Raw genomic sequence first — 23,890 nt, 5'->3', positions numbered from 1 at the left:
AGGGCTCCCACTCTGCGGAGTGTCTGAGCTCTGAGGGCTCCCACTCTGCCGAGTGTCTAAGCTCTGAGGGCTCTCACTCTCTCACTCTGCGGAGTGTCTAAGCTCTGAGGGCTCTCACTCTCTCACTCTGTGGAGTGTCTAAGCTCTGAGGGCTCTCACTCTCTCACTCTGCGGAGTGTCTGAGCTCTGAGGGCTCCCACTCTGCGGAGTGTCTAAGCTCTGAGGGCTCCCACTCTGCGGAGTGTCTGAGCTCTGAGGGCTCTCACTCTCCCACTCTGCGGAGTGTCTAAGCTCTGAGGGCTCCCACTCTGCGGAGTGTCTGAGCTCTGAGGGCTCCCACTCTGCGGAGTGACTGAGCTCTGAGGGCTCCCACTCTGCGGAGTGACTGAGCTCTGAGGGCTCCCACTCTGCGGAGTGTCTGAGCTCTGAGGGCTCCCACTCTGCGGAGTGTCTGAGCTCTGAGGGCTCCCACTCTGCGGAGTGTCTGAGCTCTGAGGGCTCCCACTCTGCGGAGTGTCTGAGCTCTGAGGGCTCCCACTCTGCGGAGTGACTGAGCTCTGAGGGCTCCCACTCTGCGGAGTGTCTGAGCTCTGAGGGCTCCCACTCTGCGGAGTGACTGAGCTCTGAGGGCTCCCACTCTGCGGAGTGTCTGAGCTCTGAGGGCTCTCACTCTGCGGAGTGTCTGAGCTCTGAGGGCTCTCACTCTGCGGAGTGTCTGAGCTCTGAGGGCTCTCACTCTGCGGAGTGTCTGAGCTCTGAGGGCTCTCACTCTGCGGAGTGTCTGAGCTCTGAGGGCTCCCACTCTCCCACTCTGCGGAGTGTCTGAGCTCTGAGGGCTCCCACTCTGCGGAGTGTCTAAGCTCTGAGGGCTCTCACTCTGCGGAGTGTCTGAGCTCTGAGGGCTCCCACTCTGCGGAGTGTCTGAGCTCTGAGGGCTCCCACTCTGCGGAGTGTCTGAGCTCTGAGGGCTCCCACTCTCCCACTCTGCGGAGTGTCTGAGCTCTGAGGGCTCCCACTCTGCGGAGTGTCTGAGCTCTGAGGGCTCCCACTCTGCGGAGTGTCTGAGCTCTGAGGGCTCCCACTCTGCGGAGTGTCTAAGCTCTGAGGGCTCCCACTCTGCGGAGTGACTAAGCCGCTTGTTTCTCATGTTTCCATATGCAACACTGTTACTCCCACCCCCGCCAGTGCCAACAACAGCCCAGGTCCTCCCCCCCAACCCCCTGCTGTCCCTGGGGGGTGCGTGGGGTCACGCGTCAGCATCACACAGGTGTGACCTGTCCTCCCCCTCTGTCCCTCTCCAGTCCCTATCCCCACAGCACCTCTCCGCTGTGTCCCCACAACAGATTCATTTATTAACTTGACTTGGCGTGTCAAATATCGTTTCCATTTAATTAAAAAAACAACAACAGTTAACGTCACAAGGGACTCCAGGAATACATGCTTTTGAATTCCAGCCGTGGAGAGGACAGTAGGAGACACTGGGGTCTGTAGATCGGCTGCTTTCCGTGGACAGGCTCATGCAGCGGGGACCAGCCCAGCTTCTCCGTGAGACAACACGCGCGCCGGGAAGGGTTGGGAGCAGTGTCTTTGGTTGGCTGGAGCTTGGTCCAGAGCGCGCCAGCAGGTGGCTTGGCAGGCAGAGGGCGTCCCCTGCAGCCTCCCTCTAAGGGGGACAGAGGCAGGGGTACCGGGCGAGGCCTCCGGCCTCTCTAGTCATCCATCCGCTTCCTCTGAGGCTGCACGCACATCACTTAAACCCAACACAGAGTAGGTTTACGACTTGAGCGTGGATCTCACAGTGGCCGAGTGACACAGCAGCAGCCGCCACGGGGGTTTTGGCAGGAGAGCAGCCAGGCTGGAAACCGCCCCAGACAGTCCCGGGTTGTGAGGCCCACAGAGAGAACACACTATCCCTTTATACCAAAGAAGAGTAAATAATTATACCAATATAAACAGGGCCTCTGACCCCTTCATTTTATTAAAATGGCACATAAATAGTGAAACAGCATACTGATCAAGTCACCCGCCGGCGAGCCCCCAGGCGCATTGTTGAGTGAGGAGCGGGCTCCCTACTGGAGGCTGTGGATTCATGCATTGAGCAATTCATGTTCTTTATCTGTTTTCCCAACAGCGTCGGGATTGGACAATGGGTCGAGGTCGGCAAAGAGGCTGAACCAGGCAGTCAGGTCCGAGGCAGCCTTGGCAGGCTCTGCGGAGAGAAGACGAAACATCAGCACACCCTTCGCTCAAACGCCCACCTCCACCACGCTGCCCCCGGAGGGCTCCAGGCTCAGCTCGAAAAGGGCGGGTGCTCAGCCAGACAAAGAGCATTGCACTTCCCCTCTGAAACCAGTTAGGGAATTCCAGGTCCGTCTGCTCGCTGGCTGAGTGACGTGTCTCAACCATGGCCTAAAGCTCCGGAGAGACCAAGCTCTTGGGTTCAAGCCCACCTGCAGCCCCACCACAGGGGTCCACAGCCCACAGAGTTGCCTAAAACCTCAGACCCTGCCACTTCACCACAAGCAGGTGATGTGATGGTTACTTCAGAAATCAGACCGCACGGCTGAGGAAGCAGGGTGACTTCCAGTGTCCGCTGGAGGAATCTTTCCCGCTCTGCTGGGTCAAGGGAAACACCGTGGTCACTGTTCTCAGCCTTCAAAGCTACAGGCCCAGAAGTGGGCTGGAGCCCCGGCCTGGACGCCCAGGGTCACTGCCTTCTTCAGCGCCCTCCCATCAGGCTGCGAAAGGGGCCTTTGACATGCCTTCCCTCCCCCCACTGGGCTCTAAACCATCCCCCCACCTCTTCAGTCTCTCAGCTACTCTTTTACTGAACCACCTGCCCTAACTTCCTGAATACATTACAGAGCCCAATTATTTCCCAGATGAGCAGAACATTTTCAAAAGAGTGCCTGATGCAAGTGATTTCTAAATAAGCTTGGGAGCTGTTCTTTATCTAAATCATTCCACGTGAGAATCTAAGTTCATTGGCTTGGAGGACCCACACTTCTTTTCCTTCTCCAACAGGTGGGAGTATCAAAAGCACGAAGAAAATGTCTCTTTGACAGGTGATCCTTTGAGCTAAGAGCAGCTAGGAATGTGCTTGCCATCTGGCTAAAAGGACGCTCAAAAAACACAGGAAGGACAAGATGCTAGAAGTGGTTCTATTAGAGTGATGGGGAGAAGGTCCGCCATAAGCAAGACCTTTGGTCTTTTCATTAAAATGGCACCTGTTGACAATGTCCTGATCATGTTATACTTCTGATTCCTTGTCTGTTTTTCAAAGTATCTCATAAATATATTACTTTATAGTGAGATCATCAATGCATCTATTATAGAGATAAAACAACTGTAAGCAAGGCTAATGGGTGACATGCAAGTTATTTGTGTGGAACATTAATTGAATTCCATGTGCAGTTAGCCTTCAAGACACTTGATTTTGAAACAATAGACTGAGACTTGAGATATTTCAATATAGTTTGGGTGGGGCTGGGGAACAACCAAAAAGAAAAAAGAAAGCAATTTTCTTTAGTCACGTAGGAGGTCACACAAGGGAACAAGACTGATTTAGGAGGATTAGTGTATGATTGACCAGGCAGAGGCACAGTGAATAGAGCATCAGATTGGGACGCAGAGGATCCAGGTTCAAAACCCTGAGGTCAACGGCTTGAGCACAGGCTCATCTGGCTTGCGTGTGAGGTCACTGGCTTGAGTGCAGGATCATAGACATGATCCCATGGCTCCTGGCTTGAGCCCAATGTTGCTGGCTTGAGCAAGGGGTCACTTGCTTTGTTGTAGCTCCCCAGTCAAGGCACATATGAGAAAGCAATCAATGAACAACTAAGGTGCCATAATGAAGAACTGATGCTTCTCATCTTTCTCCCTTCCTGTCTGTCTGTCCCTGTCTGCCCCTCTCTCTGTCTCTGTCAAAAAAGATAGATAGATAGATAGAGAGAGAGAGAGAGAGAGTGAGCTCCAGTGAAAATACATCACACACTCACTTCCCCTTCTTCCTAACCTCTGCAGCGGTCTTAGAAGGCTCCCAGAGAGTGGGCGTGGCCCTGAGGGAGGAGCCAGGTGCCTGTATGTTGGGCCAACCCTCACATTTCCCAGGCTTCCACTGCTGGAGGGAAAAACAGGTGTGACTATTAGCACAACACCTAAAAGAACAAAATGAGAATGTTTTTGATGATATTAGACACTTCCTTTAACGTCCTGTGGTCAACCCAGAGAGAGATGAACAAAGAAAGGGAGAGCTGCAAATGCAGACAAGGTCGTCAGTCGAGCAGATGTTCTCTGGGGCCTGTCTCAAAGGAGAACGGAGCGCAAGAGCTTGAAAGGCCCTCTTTTGACAACTATGAAACCTGGCTCCTGAGGCGCACTGATGAAATGCCTTGTTCGGTGGCAAACCTCGGTGGCCCTTCCTAGCTTGCTGTTTCCACGCAGGCTGGGGGGGGGGGGACGGACCATCCACTCACGTGGAGACACACATTTGATTCCTCCTCAGTAGATGCGATAAAGGGTATTATGAACTAGGACGCTAAGCCAGAAAAAAAGTCAGAATGTAGTATCTAAGATCACGTAAAACTCTCCATCCTGGTAGCAGGTGCTCAAATGAAAACTAGTAAAGAAAAGACAGAAAGTTGTGTTAGGCCAGTGGGAAGCAAGGCGAAGGTCATTGCAGGGGAATAAAACACTGTATTATCTTTCACTTCAGGGCTGTGGCCATTTGGACCGCTTGCCTCTGGTGCTGGCCATGAGGAGGCAGAGGGTTGACATGCTCTCTGGCCAACCTAATGCTCAAAACCAGAGGTCGTCATATCTAGGGGAAGGCAGTCCCACCGCCCCACCAGTTGCTGGGCAGACATGGTCCTCAACCATGGTGGCCTCCAAAGAAGGGGAAGGCGGTGATATGGCAAGAACTTTCTTCTCCAGGTTGCTCATACCTGGAATACACTTTAGGGAAAAGATATCTATATCTATATCTATATCTATATCTATATCTATATCTATATCTATATCTATATGTTTCTATATAGATATATATAACCATGCCCAACTCAAAAGTATAGAAAACTAGGGAACGGATTGGATTTTGAAAATCAAACGAGAAATTGCTGAGGTTAAAGCATTCTTGCTTTTAGCTTTATGCCCGTTTTTCTTCTGAAGTAACATCGTTTCATGGTCACACCAGAGATTATCAACAGTGAGTGATCCAAGGCAATCAAGTGCCTTGTTTATCTGTCATAAACAGAAAAAGTTTGAAAGAGTGAATTCCACTAAACGTATTTCTAAAACCAGTGAGCTCAGGCCTTCTCTACTTCCAATATGATCCAATTCATTTCATTTATTTTCTATACAGCTGATTTAAAGTGGAAAGCTTAGTAAATGCAGATAAATGAATGGCAGTCCAGCGCAAACAGATGAGGGGGAAGAAAGCCCCCTTTCCTTGATGCTGTTGGCGCACAGTGGCATTTAGCTCGCCTGCCCCAGCAGCCTGCACGCCTCTTGTGCTGTGCCTGCCACCATGATCGAGGCATTCAGCAGTCCTGCAGCTGTACCATGTTTCTATGCGTAGCTGCTTTAATGATGCGTAAGTCCTATCTTCTCAGAGACAAGAAACTTTCTTCAATGTGCTCCAAAATTTCTAACGCGGTACAAGTCCATTGTTGATTCTCACTGCGAAACGCTGACTCTCAGACAATACGTCACTGTAGGGTCCGCCAGGGTTAAAACTGTATCCTTCTACTGGTATGCTCTTGTCACAGTGTTTGCTTTCAGAAAAGTTTTGGATTCTCACCAATTTATGGAGCAAAAAGGCCACTACGTATATATTACAAAAATGATACGATTAAATGCTGTTTGTTTATGCTGCCATTCTAATAAGAGACTTAATTATAGAATCAGGATACTGACTAGTCTGCATTTTGGTCTCTGCTCCTAGAGTTGTGAGCCCCTTGAAGGCAGGGACTATTCATCTTTACATCCTTTCACGCCCTGCCTGACTCACGATGGATACTGAATTCAGATAAACTATTGAAGAACTCTTTTAAACCATGAGGAGTACCTTGATGAAGTATCATTTCAAGAGATGGCAAAGCAAGGCATGGCACAGTAGATGCCGAAATATGCACTGAATGAATTGTTTCATTCTAGGCAAGTGGCATACGAACTTCTCTATGAAGACTAATGAATGACAAATGAAACAGGTGGCTTGTGATCTATCTATTGGCTCTAAAACAAAGAAAACATAGAGGGGGTTTTAAAAGTATTGCCATTCATTGGAAAGGTACTTAAATGTATAGTTAACATAGTTCATAAACAATAAAAAAAAAACCTACCAGATTTTGAGGGAACTTTCTAGGATGATGGGAATGTCTAACATTGGACTCTGGTGACAGTTGCATAATATATATTTACCAGAAATCAGTGACAATGGATGAATTTTATGGTGTTGTGGGGAAAACGGCTGTGGTTAGGCTTGCTTACTTGTTGTCCGGCTGCAAGCACTTTGCATGATTAGTGCGTGAGCACAGAGAAAGCCTGTGTGTGTGTGTGCGTGCACGCACGCAGCTTATATAAAGCTAGGGTTACTTGCCCTTTGGGGGCAATTTTCCTGATCACTGGCCTGCCGCGAGGGGCGATTTTTCTGTTTGCTGGTCCCCCGCTGTGAGAAATGGATTTCCCCACCGTTGCAAGAATCCAATAAACGGGAACGGCCCGATGCTTTCGGCCCCGCGGTGCTTCTGTGGTCTGCCCAAATCCAGTGCGACCCTGCCTGGACTCAACAACTGGCACTACAGGTATGTAAATTGTAGCTTAATAAAGCAGTTTTTAAAAATTAACGCTATTTGGCCTGACTAAATAGTGGTGGCATAATGGATGGAGTGTCGACCTGGATTGCTGGGGTCGCTGGTTCAGAATGCCGGGCTTGCCCAGTCGAGGCACATAAGAGAAGCAATTAACTAAAGTGAGAGCAGCCATGAGCTGATGCTTCTTGCATTCTCTCTCTCTCTGAAATCAATAAGTAAGATCTTAAAAAAAAAACAAAAAAAACACCAAACCAAATCAACAACAACACTGTTTGGTGTAATCCAGGAGGAACATACCCTCAATGGTTCCAAGAAAATTGGCCCATGAGCATTTTGCTTCTAAACCCAAACCACATCAAACAGTGGTAAATGTGGAGCGTCAAGCTGCGGTTCCATTGCGTGCCAAATAAAGCGAAAGGTAGACTCTAAGGAGGTAAATTTTGCCCTTCTCCCCACAGTCTTCTCCTGGACACTGAGTGTGGCCCACTGTGCGCAGCAGATCTGGTGGGACCCTCCCACCTGTGCGCGGCAGACCGGGTGGGACCCTCCCACCTGTGCGCAGCAGACCGGGTGGGACCCTCCCACCTGTGCGCAGCAGACCTGGTGGGACCCTCCCACCTGTGCGCGGCAGACCGGGTGGGACCCTCCCACCTGTGCGCAGCAGACCTGGTGGGACCCTCCCACCTGTGCGCAGCAGACCGGGTGCGACCCTCCCACCTGTGCGCAGCAGACCTGGTGGGACCCTCCCACCCACCCCTGCGGCCTTTTCCCAGGCTCTCAGAGCAGGAGTTTCCGAGCGTGATGCCCACATCAGCGACATGAGCATCACATGTGAGCCGGTTAGAAAGTCAAGTTCACAGGGCCAACCCTGACCTCTGGAATCAGAATCCCTGGGAGGAGAGCCCAGAAACTGGTTTTAACAAACCCTTCGTGATTGTTAAGCAAGTTTAAGATTGGGAAGGAGTACCAGAGATGGTCTCCAAGGAGGCTGCCAGGGTCACCATCTCCATCAGAATCAGGGTCATCTTGGTTGAGATCAGAGCCTAGACAAAGAGAGACAGGCCCTCCCAGGAAACAGAGGAGCCCGCTCCAGGACCCCACCTTCTCCCCACGTCTTGCAACGTTAAGCTCTCCCATGCTGTCCGGCTCTCTGACTGAGTTCAGGGAGGCCCATGATTCCGGAGAGAACCCGAACTGACTCAGAGAAAAGCCGGGGAGAGGGATGGCTGACACCCTCCCTGATTTCCGTCTGCTACTTCACACAGTGGGGACGCAGCAAGAGCATTCTTCCCCTTTCAAAAATATGCACAACATGAATTTTTAAAACATGGCTACAGAGAACACTGGAAGGAAGAGACAGGTTCAAAGCACTGTATTTTCTCACTTTTCAGAGTATGAAGTGGAACACATTCCTACAGGGGGCAGGTGAAAATGGAGCGCCCCTTTATGTATTACTGGGCATGTTCTGCAAAAGTTACAAATACATAAAATGTCTGCATATCAAATCAGATTTTAAAAGGACCAGAAAGACAAATCCTATTTTCAAGCCTATCATTTAAAGGATTCCTTCAAAAAGACGTCTTCTAACTGGATTTCTTTGTGAAATGACAGATTTTTGAATATTGCTTCCCCCACCAACCACACAAGTGTCACCTAGAATCTGTAGCAGAAGACATGAAGGAGGAGGAGCCTAAAGACATCCCCTCTTGGGGACTAGATGATGGACAGTCTACCTCAGAACTGTCACAGAGACACAGGGCATGAGAATGCCCTTGTCCCACGGGGTGAGGCAGAAACCACGGCCAGTTTGCCCAGTCGCCTTCTGTCTTGGGAACAGCCATTACGATCAGTCTAACTATCTGTGCGTGAAGGGAGAACGTGATGGGGCTGTGACACCAGCTGTGGCTTTAAAAAAATCTTTTCTTGAAATGAATACTCAGCTCAGCTGCAATTTTATCCTCACTTCTATCACTTTGGGAATTATCTAGACTAGAGGAAGGGTGCAATGAGGGTAATTATGGGTGGAATGCCAAAGCAAGTTTTAAACGTCTCGGCTTTTGTCAGGAAAGAACTCTATTTAGAGAGAACTTAGTGCTGCTAATATTCCTGTAATTGCCGTCAACTCTTCTCCTCTCGGTGTTAGTTGGCTGAGGTGTTTGTAACGGGAGGGTGGGGCTGGAAGAGCGTCTCTCCATCTCAGAGTAACTGTGTTGGGCGGGAGGGGCACTGAGAACCCTGTGAACAAAATGACTCCCAGCTCTCGGCTCCTCTGACATGTCAACTGTGCTACCCATTTGCAGGAAATACGCATAAAATTTTATTGGAGCGATCCTGCCTCTGTTACTTACATAAGGGAAAATATAAATCAGCCAGAAATAACACCGCCCAGCTAGAGCAGCAAGTGAAGCCAAAACAACAGCAGGCAGAGCAGCACTTGACCATGAATGTAATCTCACCAGCCGGGAGAGCACAAGCCCAGGCTGGGCTCATGATCACAGCCCTGGGGGCTCTGGCGTGGGGCTGGCAGCGAAGGGGATAGCGGCCTCACCACAGCCACGACGGACGAGCACTGGGCTGCTGTCCACAGTTCCCGGCTCTGAGCCCCAGACTCTATACCTGCAAAGGCGGGTGAAAATTCCTGCCTTGTTACGCTCCTGTATGGATAAAGTAGGATCTTGTAGGAGATGGAACCAGGGCGTACAGAGGCTAGAGAGCAGCCCCTTAATAAACCTAGACTCAGTCTCGAGTTCTGCTCAGCTCAGCGATCATCAGGAATAACCCCTGAGAGCAGCACCATCAGGTTCACAGATCAGGGTAGTTTTTCTTTTAATCTAGGAGTGCAATGTCAGTTGCTCTCTCCTTCCCTTGCCTTCCACCCACCCACCCACTCACCCACCCATCCACCCACCACCTATGCATCCACCCATCCAGTCTTTTTTAAGTATCTATTGTACTCCAGCCACTGAGCGATAGTCTTGAAATACGATGGTGAGCCACACCAACATGAGCCCTGCCCACGACAACCTAAAGCGAGAGACAGACAATCCAATCAGTCTTACAACGAGCTGAGATGAGAGGAATGACTAAAGACAGGGTGTGGAGGGAATGGAGAGCGGAAACACCTACGCCGACTGCGGGGGCTAAAGGAAAGTCAGCCGCGGCTCCTGGATGGAACCGCATTGAAGCCGAGAAAAGGACGAGCACTGAAGGACGAGAAAGAAGGGGGCCTTCCTTCCAGCGAGCATCATGGGCTGTAGGTGGGCAGCATGCTCTGGGGGGAGCGGAGCTCTGGTCAAGGAAAGGTGAATCGGAGATAAAGCAAAGCTTGGTGTTGCATTAGCCTCAAATGGAAACCCACCCACAGATGCAACAGCACCTCGGAATGGGGTAAAACCAGGCATGGAAGGAACTCAGGGCTGGGGGTTTGTGAGAATCTGGAACAGGACTCGGAAGTTTCGTTTGTAAAACTCTAAATTAAAAGATGTCCTGGTGCATTTATTAGGAGCACCAGCGTTTTTCAGCATCAGTGTCTGTTTCTAACTTATGTTTTGGATGCTGGTAGAGAACAGAGAGGGGGTCGAGTGTGGCCTATCAGCCGGCCCGTCTCTGCCGCAGGCAGCCTCTCCGGTTGGCTCTCCCCCTACTCACGTGAAGAGGTCTCAGGAAGGTACAATTTCCTCATCACTATATGACACAGGAAACCAAGCCCCTGTCATGCTAGGACTTTAGAAATTTAGAAATCCTAGCTAAAATCAACTCCTTTTTCAAATGTTCAGCACAATTTGATCCTAAATATAAGATACTTTGTTTTGTTCTCCTAGAGGTTGAAATGGGGGGGGGGTATGAAGCCACAAGAAGAGGGGAGCCAGAGCAGGATGGGAGAGGAATACTGAGGGGGTGGAGGGGGAGAGGCAGGGGGAGGGGGCGGCAGAGGCGGCCGTGGCTGCATGCAGCCTGAGGCATTCCAACTCAGTCTTCTTGACACTCTGACCCTGAGGACACAGCCCCCCTGGATCTCACGGAGAGCTAGGAGGACAAGGGCGAGGCTGAGCTGAGTGCATGTGAGCAAAGGTGTGGGCGGCTGCGAGTGTAGGCGAAGATCGTACGGACAGTCTTAACTTCAGTCTTACTCTGGAACACCCCCCAACTCTTATGACTGACAGGAGACCCTGTCTCCCCACACCCACGTCCTTCCTCCACAGTAATCGGGTTAATCATGATCAGCCCGGCTCCTCTGGAAGCATCCAGGAGAAGCCGAGAGAGCCTTTGGGGGGCCACGTTTGCCATCAGAGACGTGGTACCGAGAGGCACAGGACTGAGCGGTCACATCAGGCACCGGTTCCTGAGTCAGAAGGCGCAGGTGCAGAATCGGACCTGTCTCCTCCCAGCTATATTGGTCTCAGGCAGATTACTTAGCCACTCTGTACCTCAGTTTCCTGGGCCATACAATGGCGATGATGATAGGTCCTGCCAGGGAAGGGTGTTGTGAGGATGAAGTTCACACATAAGCACACAGAACAGTGCCGGGCTCATAGCGTGGGCCACAGCGAGTGCTGGTGAGTGCTGGTTCCCTAGCTACCAATGGTGGACTCACAGAGCCACACAATTTTAGCCCTCTGCATCTCTGAAGCTGGGGTTCCCCAGGGCTAAGGAGATGAAACCTGCTGGTGGAAAGGCGGAATGTGCCCCTTTGGATGACTTGGGTCTCTCCCCGTACATTATTTAGTGAGGAATATTAGCACCTCGCTGCACAGATGAGAAGGCAGCGGCTCAGAGAACGTGAGGGGCCTGACCACTTGCTGCGGAAGGAGTGTGGGCAGGGGGGTTGCAGATACAACCCGGGTCTGCATTCAGTCTGTTTCACTGAGCCAGAGCCTTTCTTTCTTTTTTCTTTTTTTTTTTTTTTTTTTAAGATTTATTGATATTACAGAGGGGGAGGAGGCGAGAAATATCAACACATAGTTGCTTCACTTTAGTTGTTCATTGCTTGCTTGTTGGATGTGCCTTGACCAGGCAGGGCCAGGTTTCCAGCCGGCGACCTCAGCGTTCCAGGTCAACGCTCTAGCCACTGCGCCACCACAGGGCAGGCAAGCCAGTGAGCCTTTCCGCTCCAGGTCTAGTTTGACTATGTTGGTCAAATAAGTTTGTAAATATGATATATAGGTTTGCTTGCTTATAGTTTGCATTGGGTGTGGGGGGCAGGCTGTAAGCAGGCCGGGTCATTATAGCCTAAGGCTTAGTTTTAAGACTAAGCTTTTCCCCACACCCTTGACCAGGGGTCCCCAAACTATGGCCCGCGGGCCACATCCGGTCCCCTGAGGCCATTTATCCGGCCCGCGCCACACTTCTGGAAGGGGCACCTCTTTCATTGGTGGTCAGTGAGAGGAGCATAGTTCCCATTGAAATATTGGTCAGTTTGTTGATTTAAATTTACTTATTCTTTATTTTAAATATTGTATTTGTTTCCCGTTTTGTTTTTTTACTTTAAAATAAGATATGTGCAGTGTGCATAGGGATTTGTTCATAGTTTCTTTTATAGTCTGGCCCTCCAACGGTCTGAGGGACAGTGAACTGGCCCCCTGTGTAAAAAGTTTGGGGACCCCTGCCCTTGACTGTTGCATGATGTGGGTGGTGCACTCTCATGAGGAATCCCATTATGCCTCAGATAAGTGACTTTGTATCAGAGACTTCCTTGTTTGTATATTGGATTAAAGGTTTTGATTTCTACACTATAAAATGGGGGCAGACCGGAAACTTGCTCTCTCTCAGTTCCTGAGATTAGCATTAGAGGAGAGAGCAGAGAGGAGAGCAGAGAAAGGCCACATGGAGGAGGCCAGGAGAAGCAGCCAAGATGGCAGAGCACTGAAGAAAAAGCCAGTTTGTGCAGAGTTTGTGCAGGGAGAAGGAGATGGGGAACAGAGGTGAATAAGTCTGGTGAGCTAGAAACCTTTGATTCTAGGAAACTCGGATAAGTCAGTAGCTTTGTGAGCACTGAATGAGTGGGTTTTGGAGCCCAGTGTGTGTTTTTACTTGCCTGCTGGGTGCAAGCTAGGATTAAAGATGATGGCCCACCAGTTTTTGGCTCTGTTGTTTCTTTACCGTCTGTCTGAATCCAATGCGAACCTGCATGGGCCAGGCAGCTGTGATGGTGGCCGTGGCAACAGGCTTTACAGACTACTTTGTTGTTTCAGTGGTTTACTTAATTTGGTTTTGGAGATGATCTGAATAATTGGGGGAAAGCCATTTCAATCCACAGTATCAAAAGTTTAATTGCGACTTAGATGCTTTTGCAATTCGTGTCTATGGATGGAGTTTTTTAGACTATAGATGCAGGAAAAAAAATCTAGAGCCTATGTTTGTCTATTCCTCCTTTTTTTGAAGGGGGAGAGCAAGGGGAGTCCTAACAAAAGCACAGAATGTGGCTGTAAGTGCATTTCAGGATCGATGATCGAAGCGGAACTGTTCTTTATCTGTACCATGTGTTCAGAAGGGTCCCTGACTCAGGCACAGCATCATGGAGCTGAAGACCCCCTGCTGGGACTGTGGAGGTGTGGTAGAGGTTGCATGGACTTCCTCTTTCAAACACTTAGGTTGCAATTTTTTCCCCAGTTACTTTGAGTTCCATGGACATTCAATTTGTAGCTGTTGGCACGCAAAGGATGCAGGATAACTCACAGGTTATAGAATGATTCCTCTAACTGGATCTTGATAGAACCCTCTCAGAGTAAAGGAAACTTTTAGCAGCCAGATGATCCTTTTAAATAGTAAATCAGATCATGTTCGTGCTTGGCCCAAGATGCTGTGATGGTTCCCAAGTTCTTCCAAAGGCTCCGAGGCCCAGGGTTGGCCCAGCCTCTGTCTCCTCTCTGAGCACCTCTTCCCCCTGCTCTGTGGGCTCTAACGGCCCTGCTCTCCCCGCAGACCCTGGGCTGCAGTGCGTTAGTCCCTGTCTTTGGCGTTGGCGCAGGGATTCCCTTGCCCAGATCTCCGCAAGCCTCCTTCTCTCACCTCCTGCAAGTCTTGGCTCAGGTGTCCTCTTCTCGATCAGAATTCTGCAGCCTAACCTGCCCTGCAGCTCCACAACACTCCCATCCCCTGGCTCCACTTTTTCTTTTTTTAATTAAAAAAAAATTTTTTTTTATATTTTTCTGAAGTGAGAAGCGGGGAGGCAGTCAGACAGACTCCTGCATGCACCCGACCAGGATCCACCCGGCACGCCCACCAGGGGGCGATGCTCTGCCCATCTGGGGTGTTGCTTTGTTGCGACCAGAGCCACTCTAGCGCCTGGGGCAGAGGCCATGGAGCCATCCTCAGAGCCTGGGCCAACTTTGCTCCAATGGAGCCTCGGCTGCGGGAGGGGAAGAGAGAGACAGAGAGGAAGGAGAGGGGGAGGGGTGGAGAAGCAGATGGGCGCTTCTCCTGTGTGCCCTGACCGGGAATTGAACCTGGGACTTCCACACGTTGGGTTGATGCTCTACCACTGAGCCAACCGGCCAGGGCTTCTTTTCTTTTTCTTTTTAAAGACTGCTAAAACTATATTTTTTCTTTTCTCAGCAACATCAATCAATTTCTAACGTATGGTGCTCTTTACTTCTTTATTATATTTGTCTTCTCTCCAGTAGAATGTGAGTTCTAGGGAGGCAGAAGCCTGGTCTGTTTTATTCTCAGATGAATCCCCAGGGCCCAGCACTTAGAAGGACCCAATAAATATATGTTAAACAAACGAGAAACACTCGCCAAAGTGGTGGTATGGTGGTGACCTCCAGGAAGTGAACGGCCTCCCTTGGAGGACCCCATTCTTGGTCCCTAGCAGAACTTGCATTTCTCTCCTGCTGTTGGAATACCTCCCTCCTTAGACCCAAGGGTGGTTTTGTGCCTTTCCCTTGAACTTAAGGCGAGGCTGAGGCACAGAGCCCCGGGCCACTGTTCTTGCCATAGCTTTTGGGCATAGTTCCGGGCCCCCTACCCCCGCTATGGGTCTGAGCTGAGACCTCACTCTGCCCGCTCAGGAAGAGGGGGCCGAGCTCTGACTTCCAGGCTGTCAGAGCGGGGTACTCTCAAGTGTGAGACACAGCCACTGTGGCTAGGTGGGGGCCCCCCGCCACTGGGCTCTGTTGGCAGCAGGGGCCCTGGTGTCTCCAAAATGGGGGGCTTGAGTGGGGTTCACCCTGCTGGAGGGAGAGAGCTGAGCCGTGGATGCCGGCCTCAGCCTTCCACTGTCCCACAGCTTGCTGGCCCTCCACCACAGGTGGGTGGGGGTTGACTCAGGTCACTGCTGGCACCGCCGATCCGGAGCTTGGTGAAGGAGATGATGAAACCCAGGGCTGATAAGTAGTTTTTGGATTTCGTTTACCCCTTCTATCTCTAGCTCCACTTCTGAGGAGAAATGAGATAGCTATGAAGTGAGACTCACGGAGGAAGATAAAAGGAATGATGTATTTCATAAGAAGAAGAGAAGACATTTTAGTCTTTTCCACCAACTCCTGTCCGTGATCTCATCCCCAGTGACCTCGGGTATTTTAATAGCCCGTAATTACTTAATCACTCCGGCTGGCCGTTTGTTCTCTGCTCTAAGTGCTGGGTAAACAAGCTGTTTGTTAAGGAGCTAGCCTAACTTCGTGGAAACCAAAACAATTCGAGAAGTTCTTATTACTGCCGTACAATGAGAGTAATATGAGAGGAGGGAAAGAAAGTGTTGAAATGGTAGAAAATGGTTTCCTTCCCAAGGTCTGTTTGATTAGAAACTCCATCTTAAAAATGTCCATTTCAACCTGAGTCTTAGTTTTTGTGTCTCCATCAGTGTGGTTCCTGGGCCAGCGATTCTCAACCAGCAGGGGGGGATTGCTGGAGAGCCTCCGTGTGCTCTGAGCCCTCGCCGAGGCTGCTGACCCCTCGGACCAGCGCGGAGGCTATTCCTGCGGCGGCCAAGGAGGCGTGGGACTGTTGGGCCGTGCGTTTCGGGCAGGAGGGAAACAGCTGAGCTGAGGACACGCTCAGGGAAGGGGTGGGCCAGGGTCAGAGGGTGCCGGAGCGAGATAAGAGGAGGTGTGAAAAGGGTTAAGAGGCCCACTGCAACGTCAGTGGGCACTCAGAAACGGCATGGCTACGGGGTGTGAGGAACTCTGTGAGAGAACACAGGGAGACTCGGCGAGGGTGATCGCCGGGCGGGGCCGGCCAAGTCAGCAGGGCCGGGACCGTGCGGGCAACCTGATCCTCTCCAGCGGCCACGGAAACGTCTAAAACCAATCAGACAATGAGACTGAGAACCTCCCCCTCTCACCTTTTATGAATAGAAATTGTTAATACAGGGAGAAACCTGTGAGAAGGAATAGATTTAAAACCCTGCGACATATCTTAGAGCTGGAATGTGAGTCTTAGATTTCAGCTAAAAAGTCACTGGGTATAAAAGAAAATTACAAAAGTGGAAAAAAAAAAAGACACTAGATATGAAACAAATATCAGAAAACAAAGACAAAGAAGAAAAAACTAGTGTTTTGGACTAACAACAAAACAGAAAAGAATGAAAAAACCAACCAACCAACAAACAAAAAACCATTTCAATCCCTGTAGTTCATACCTTGTAGCGAGGCCTGTAAGTCTTTCATGTTTTGGTCTAAAAGCTGCGAAGGCAGGAATCCTGAGCCCGGCTGGGGCTTAGGGTCGGGCTCTCCTGGGGCCACTGTGGGTGCTGACTCCTTGAGCCGCTCGTCCCCAAACACAGCGGCCCACTCTCTGCTGAACTCGCCCTCCTCCAGGGAGGAAGCGTTGAAGATCTCACTCAACAGCAGCAGGTCGTCTTTGTCAGCACCTTCCGGTTCCAGGGACCCTGCCACTGGGCCCAGGCAAGCTGATTGAAGGAAGACAACACAAAACACATCACCACCAAGGGCCCAGGCTCTCAGGAAATAATGCAGTGGGGGTTAGGATGGGACAGATTGGGCGATGGCTAGATTTAAGAACAAGTTAGTTGGCCATGGCTGGCTGGCTCTGCGGTAGAGCATCGGCCTGGTGTGTGAAAGTCCAGGGTTCGATTCCTGGTTAGAGCACACAGGAGAAGCTTCTCCACCCCTCCCCCTCCCTCCTCTCTCTCTCTCTCTCTCTCTCTCTCTTTCTTTCTCTTCCCCTCCTGCAGCATGGCTCGAATGGTCAAGCAAGTTGTCCCTTGGCACAAAGGATGGCTCCATGGCCTCGCCTCAGGAACTAAAATAGCTTGGTTGCTGAGCAACGGAGTAGTGGCCCCAGATGGGCAGAGCATGCCTGGCAGGGGGCTTGCTGGTGGATCCTGATTGGGGCACATACGGGGGTCTGTCTCTCTGCCTCCCCGCCTCTCACTTAATAAAAAATATATAAAAAGAAAAAAAGAAAGAACAAGTTAGTCAAAATACAAGTCAACCCCATTGTTACTTCTCTTAAGAAATTTCAGAATTAAATTTCTAGGCCCATTAGCCATCATGCCTTTCCTTCTAAGCAAGTCTAGTTTCTGCGAATCATTAGAATTGCACTGAAATTGTTTCCACAAAAAATGCTAAGGTTTTGGTTTTACCTTCATACAAAAAGCAAATTTACTACCAAAAATTTCTCTATAAATATGAAACAAAGCCAGGGTTGAAGGCATGTTGGAGCTCTTAGTTGCTTGTTTGTACAGTTTCCTGGATCCTTCCCCCACAACAGACCCTAACTCCACAGTCAGCAGGACACATGGCAGCCTCCCCTGCCAGCCAGGATGGGAGGGAAGCCTCCGCACACCCCGACGGCCCAGGGAGAGGAGGGCGGAGGAGGGCAGGAAGTCCAGTGACGACCAAGAAAGTCATCCTTGCCTCTCTCCCTTGTTGCAACCAGTGGTGGGATTCAGCCGGTTTGCACCGGTTCGGCAGAACTGCTACCTAATTTTTTGTTGAGTTCAGTGAACCGGTTGTTAAAATGGCACTTGTAATCAGGGTTCTCTCTAAGGTGGATGCCTGGGCAGCCGCCCAGTGTGGACATCACAAATTTATACTCCTTACCTTACTCTTTTTTTTTTTAATTGATTTTAATTTATTGTGTTTACATAGACTCCTTACTCTTTTTTTTTTTTAATTTTTTTATTTATTTATTCATTTTAGAGAAGAGAGGGAGAGACAGAGAGAGAGAGGAGAGACAGAGAGAGAGAAGGGGGGGAGGAACTGGAAGCATCAACTCCCATATGTGCCTTGACCAGGCAAGCCCAGGGTTTCGAACCGGCGACCTCAGCATTTCCAGGTCGACGCTTTATCCACTGCGCCACCACAGGTCAGGCCTCCTTACTCTTTTTTAATGTTCATCTGCACAACAGCATATTCTAAGTGCCTGTAGTAATGTTCATTCCATCCATAGGTAAAAAATTGCAAGTGAGGACACCAATCAAGAAACAATATGGAAATATCTTAAATAACAATTTTATTGTTTTTTTGGTTAGGTATTATTTAATTTTTTTCATTAATATTTTAAAATTCTTTCTTATAATCTAGTTTTGCATACGTCTTCTGTTGTTCTTATTTAAGCGCCTGAAATAATAAACTATCTTTCGGTATATCATTTTTTTTATATATACTTAAAATGGTCATTAGGGCAGAGAACTGGTTGTTACATTATTTGAATCCCACCACTGGTTGCAACCCAACTGCACAGAGCAAAGAAAAGGTGGGCCCGGTTTGCCTGAGGGCTTCAGGGAAAGGTTGACAGGGAAACAGGGCAAACCATGGAAGCGCCCAGAGGAGGAGGTCCATGGGCCAGAGACACAGGCCCGGAGGGTGGGGACAAGCATGGGACCTGCGTATGACTGCAGCAAGGCCCTCGCGCCCCTCTGGGCCTCTGTGTTTCCAGCTATAAAATTATATTCATAATGCCTCCCTTGGAGTATTACGAGGAAGAACAAAACATAAATATACCTTCAATTTCACAGACAGTCCAGAAGGAGAACTTTAAGAGATTCATTCTTGCAGAACCCTGACAAAGTTCTGGGTGGTGCAAGCAAGCAGAATGGGGGCATTACTACCAGAAAGCCTGGAACAAGACCTTTCGTTAAGTTTTCCACATATTTTGGAAACGGAGGCTGCTGGTTTTATCAGCTGTGGCTTTGCTGTGATGGCTAACTGCCGCCTGGGAACTGTGAACATTTTTTGTGGTAAGTCACGACAGAAGGGACAGTCACCATTTATAGTGGCTCTGAGCTAAAACTGCAATTCTGATGCTGTCATATCCAGTGGATTGAACAGGTTTTCCTTATATAGATGAGACAAATATTAAGTGAAGGCTTTTTAAGAAAAAAAAAACTTATCTCTGTCAGCTTTGCTGGGTCTATTTTCAACCACAGTTTCTATGAAGATTTCAGATTGAGGAGATTTTTGATGTGCTGAGCAGACTGGCTAGAAGTCGGGGAGGGGAGGAGTCTAGCCATTCTTACATCACTGGTTTATAAATAGGGGCAAGTTGTCCCTTCAGTGGGACAACTGTGTCATTTAAGCCTCCTTACTGTTTGTGTCATCGCAGAAATTTGCACCGAGCTGCAGCCTGCAGGTGTGCTGAGAAGATGGGGAGGATGGCGTTTTATTAAAAAGCTCCATAGGCAGTTCTGTGGTCCCCGGGTACTGCAGGGACCCAGGCCTGAGCTGGTGGGAAAGGCGCAGCAGGCAAGGTGACACCGCCTACCTCAGGAAGCGATGGAACCTGGTGAGGCCCCGTGTGTCCGCCAACAAGCGTCTCCTGCATGCGGGCCCCTCCCTCTCTTGGCCTCTCTTGGCATCACCCGCTTGACAGACAACTTCACAGACAGTTGAACTTCCTATGTTCTGTTGAGACTGAAATGCGCAAACCTTTTTGCATGTGTTACTTCCTGGCCTGGCTGAAACCAGGTGATTACCGAACCAAACCCATTGTGATGGAATCCATTAAAAGGGATGTGTAGACCCTAGAGACACAGGTGACTTTAAATGAATGTTGTTAATTATGGCTGTTCCTCCTGGAGTCACTTTACAGCCCTCTGCTAAGTCAAACCCTCGGGGAGGTGTCCCTGCCTTCAGGTACATGTCAGTCGGGGGAAGATCGTGGCTAACATTAGCAACAACAAATAATGAACTCCGAGCCTTCCCCAAAGAACCACAGACTGGAAAAACCCTCTCTGTTTTTACTGTGTGGTGCCATGGGGGCATCTAGAGTGGACTTCTGTGAGGGTGGCTAACTTCTGGTTCTCTTTCTGGGGAAACACCTTCTCCACATGATCTTGGGGAGACACCACTTCAGATGCCTCATCTCATCTCATTCAGGTGGACGTGTGACCTAGGCTGGCCAGAGTCCTTCAGTTCCCTCAGGCCACAGTGACTGGCTAGGGGTGGGCATGTGCCAGAGGCTTCCCTGACTTTGGTATATGTAGCTAGAAGGAAGAGGTTCTATCTTTCTTTGGGGTTCCAAGTTCTAAAACACAGTTCTGAGGCCCTAGGCGATGACAGAGCCAAGCATAGAGAGAAACAGCATCAAGAGTTGGAGCCCTGGCCGAATAACCATTAGAGCATTGTCCCAAAGTGCAGAGGTTGACGGTTCGATCCCTGGTCAGGGCACATACAGGAACAAAGCTATGTTCTTCTCTCTCTCCCTCTCCCTCTCTCCCTCTCTCTCTCTCTCTCCCTCCTCCCTTCCTCTATTGCCAAAATCAATCAATAAAAAATTAAAATAAAATAGTTGGAGAGAGAATCCTGATGACACTCAAGTCCTGGATCCAGCCTTGACTGAAGCCAATCACCACTGTGCATCTCTGGTCACATGGACCAATCAACACCCAGTACATTAATTCCTTTTCTTTTTTATTTTAATGCTAATCTATTTAGAGAAGGGTTCTATTACTTCTGCCCAAAAGATTCCTGACTACTATTGTATCTTATCAAACTCACTCTTAATGACAGAAATGAGAAAAGGACCCACGGTGAGGATAATATTGTCTAAAGCTGGTTCAAAATAGAGTCTGAGGTCTGCCATCAGATTTGGCCTCCTATTTAGTGTCTTCGTTTTTAATAACAGCTAAAGCAGGCTGCACTGTGGACATTTTCTTTTGAAGAGAACTTACTACTTAGCTAAGAGCAATGAAACTGGCACTGACTTGAACCAGAAAACAGGGGAACCTCCCAATTATTTCCCTGATAATTAAGATGCTTGAGATTACTCTACATAACTTGTAAGAAGAACTTAATTACAAGCAGAAAAGAGCAAGGTTGGATCTGTAACCAGACAAGCCAAGACTTGAAAAATAACACTAGTCAGTTGGCTCTTAAGAATCATGCTCTCCTTTTTGTTGGAAGTAATTGAGCTCAACTGTGAGGAAACAGGGACGCACACACAGATATGATAAGCTCTCTGAGAGCAGCTCTAGTAAGAGCTATACAACTGAAGTCATAGCTGCTGCTGCTACCCACTAGATGAGAAATGATTGCTACTGGGTTATGGCATCCTATTGCTCTTGCCTTAAAGGATGAACAAAGACTATAGAGCTCTCAGGTGTCAAACCCACCGATACTACTCCAAGCCCCCTTCCTGCTCTTGAAAGCTCTGTCTCCATGTTTACTTTTAGATCACATAACCCAACCACAGACATTACTACAAAAGTACTCAAATTCTCACTTCCTGGCCTCCAACTCTATGATCTTTCATGCATTCCCTCTTCCTTTCTAGGAGGAACCCTCTCTATGCCCTCCCCCTCCTTGTGGGAGCCTGCTCTGCCTGAAGTGGCCTCTTGAAGGTTGGCGGGCAGATAGCTCTTCATGGCCAACTCCAGCCTCCTTTTCTCAGGCCTCCCCCTCCATAGCACTTGGCCCTGCCGCCCACTCTGGGAATGCTGTCACCTCCTGAGAGTCCTCATGAAGTGCCTCTCGTAGATGTCCTCCTAGCTTCTTGACTTCCATGCTGTGTCTTCCTACTCGGGTTGCCTTTCAGGTACCCTCCTAAGCCGTCATACCTTCCTTCCCTGTTGTCTATAGATCTTACTTATGATCATGGTTCCAATCCCACCTGGGACCCTCTGGGGTTTGCCCATTGGCGAGCCTGCTGGCAGCCTCCCACTGTATACCTTGCTCAGTTCAGCTGTGAGATTATTACTCTCTTACTCCAAATCTTTGATGGCTCCCTCTGACCAATAATGGTATCAGGGCCTCCATGGTCAAGTTCAAGCTCTAGTGCAGCCCTTTCATCAAAACTGCTTTCAGGGAAGCCTGTGATTTGCAAAACAACTCTGCTGGCCATTTCTCAACAATGTTTTTCTGTCTGGGAACCGACTGCTCTCTCCCAGTGAGATTCTCTAAGAGAAGAATCATCCTCAACTGAAAGGGATCTTAGAGGTCGTCTCCTCATTTTACAAAAGAGGAAAAAGGCACCTGCCCAAGGTCATATACTTTGACTTACAGCTTGTCTGGCTGGAGACGCCTGGCTCATGGGGTAAGATGTTTTCTCAACACTGCTTTCACTTCAGAGCCTATGCGCGGGCTCGTGTACAAACTAGCAGGTGAGCTGTGGTAGTTGTGAGGGTTTTTAAGGTCAGCTGACTCTCCTGGCAGCCCAGCAAAGCCCTTGTCTGCAGGCGCCATGGAGAAGGGCTGAGAGGGTAGAACCACTCGGCATGTTTGCCCGGCACTGCCCAAGCATTCACAAGGAAAAGGCCCATGCCCCTAGGAAAACATTCCTCAGGAAAACTGATCCTGAACCAATGAGCTCTGACTGAGTCTGGTCCAAGGAGTGTTCAATGAGTGAAAACCGACATACAAAGGAAGCTCTCAAGTTCAGACAGAGTGTGTGGGTGACAGAAAGCTAGTGTGGCAGCCCCCGCAGATAACAGTTTTGAAATCATACTGAATTTCATGACCTCAGCATAAATTAGGAACACAGAAGATGGAAACATAACTACACAGACCAAAAATGAGAGCACAGGAAAACAAGATAAATGTCACCTCAGTTACCTTCATCTGTGTGTGAAACAGGAAGACGTCGCTTCTCTGGTTTTCTCCCTGGTCCCCACTCTCCGCATTAGTTATGACTAATTGTAAAGGCTGCATGCTTGCAGCACACGTGAAAACCCCAAACGCCAACACTCTCATCCCCCAAACGAGAGAACGGGGGAAGGACAGGCAGGAAATGACCTCACAACAACATCTAACAAGACAAACAGTCTTCATCACAGAAAGCTCTGGTAACAAATTGTACTTATTTGGAATGCAAGAATTCTTCTAAAAACTTACTTCTAGTGAAAAAGTCATTTATAAATATGCGTCTTCATTATAGCATTAGATCTTAACAAGCAAATTGTTTTACTGAAAAACTTGAACACGGGAGCAGGGTTAATCTACATAGCACACTACTGACTACATGGTGATCAAGTCAGGACAGTATTGGTTTTAAAAGTGCACCATAATTTACAGCAGTTCGTCCGAGGGTGCTGAGGAAGGCAGGGAGAAGGGACTAAGGAGAAGATAATGAGCTTACTATTTGCACATTGCCTGTGACGAAGCAATCAGCTCCCTGGTCAGCTATTTAGGAGAACTGCAGGAGAAGGGACACGGGCCCAGAGACAGAAACATGTGATTACTATGGACTAAAGGTTCTCAGAGCTATGGGAGCTACACAGTGAGCTTCTCAGTCATCCTGATGTTTGGCCAGAATTTAGAATCGTTCAGTCTGAAGGTAGTAACCAAGGAAGTCACAGAAGACAAACATTTAAATTGTAATATGGACAATGAAGATTTTAAAAAATCGGTTCAGTGAGTCTTGTCCCCAAAGGGGGATCTTTTGGGTAAGGCCAGGCCAAGTGATGAGATTTCGGTGAGCTGAATTCATCACCTCTCTTGTGCTTAAACCACTGCTTTCTGTTCAGTTATCTGATGGGTTTTTTTCTTGGCCCAATTTAGAGAAACAAAGACTTCTATATGTTTTAACTTGTGATTTGAGGTTGGGATTGTTACATGTGGTCACAAGGTGCTGTCAGGGCAAGTATCTCAAAATGTCACCCAGTTTTGTTTTGTTTTTTCAACTTAAGACATTTTTATAAACAGGCCAAAGATTACATTTTATATTACATTATCTGTTTAGTA

The 23,890-nt window shown here is 49.0% G+C and overlaps 1 protein-coding gene across 12 annotated transcripts in view; it reads right to left on the bottom strand.

Moving 5' to 3' along the window:
• Positions 1–1,370: 1,370 nt before the first annotated feature.
• Positions 1,371–23,890, bottom strand: part of ICA1 (islet cell autoantigen 1) — a 154,262-nt gene continuing 131,742 nt past the window's right edge. For all 12 annotated transcript variants that reach the window (XM_066353949.1, XM_066353951.1, XM_066353952.1 and 9 more), the window contains 2 exons: positions 16,387–16,656; positions 1,371–2,209 (listed from right to left, as the gene is read on the bottom strand). In XM_066353949.1, coding sequence (XP_066210046.1) covers positions 2,088–2,209; positions 16,387–16,656 — 392 coding nt within the window. In that variant the 3' untranslated portion in view covers positions 1,371–2,087. The remainder of the gene's footprint in view (positions 2,210–16,386; positions 16,657–23,890) is intronic.

The sequence above is a fragment of the Saccopteryx leptura genome, chromosome 12 (genome assembly GCF_036850995.1).
Source record: "Saccopteryx leptura isolate mSacLep1 chromosome 12, mSacLep1_pri_phased_curated, whole genome shotgun sequence".
Classification (NCBI taxonomy): domain Eukaryota; kingdom Metazoa; phylum Chordata; class Mammalia; order Chiroptera; family Emballonuridae; genus Saccopteryx; species Saccopteryx leptura.
Note: the sequence above shows the minus strand (reverse complement) of the source record. Positions and strands in the feature narration are given on the sequence as shown.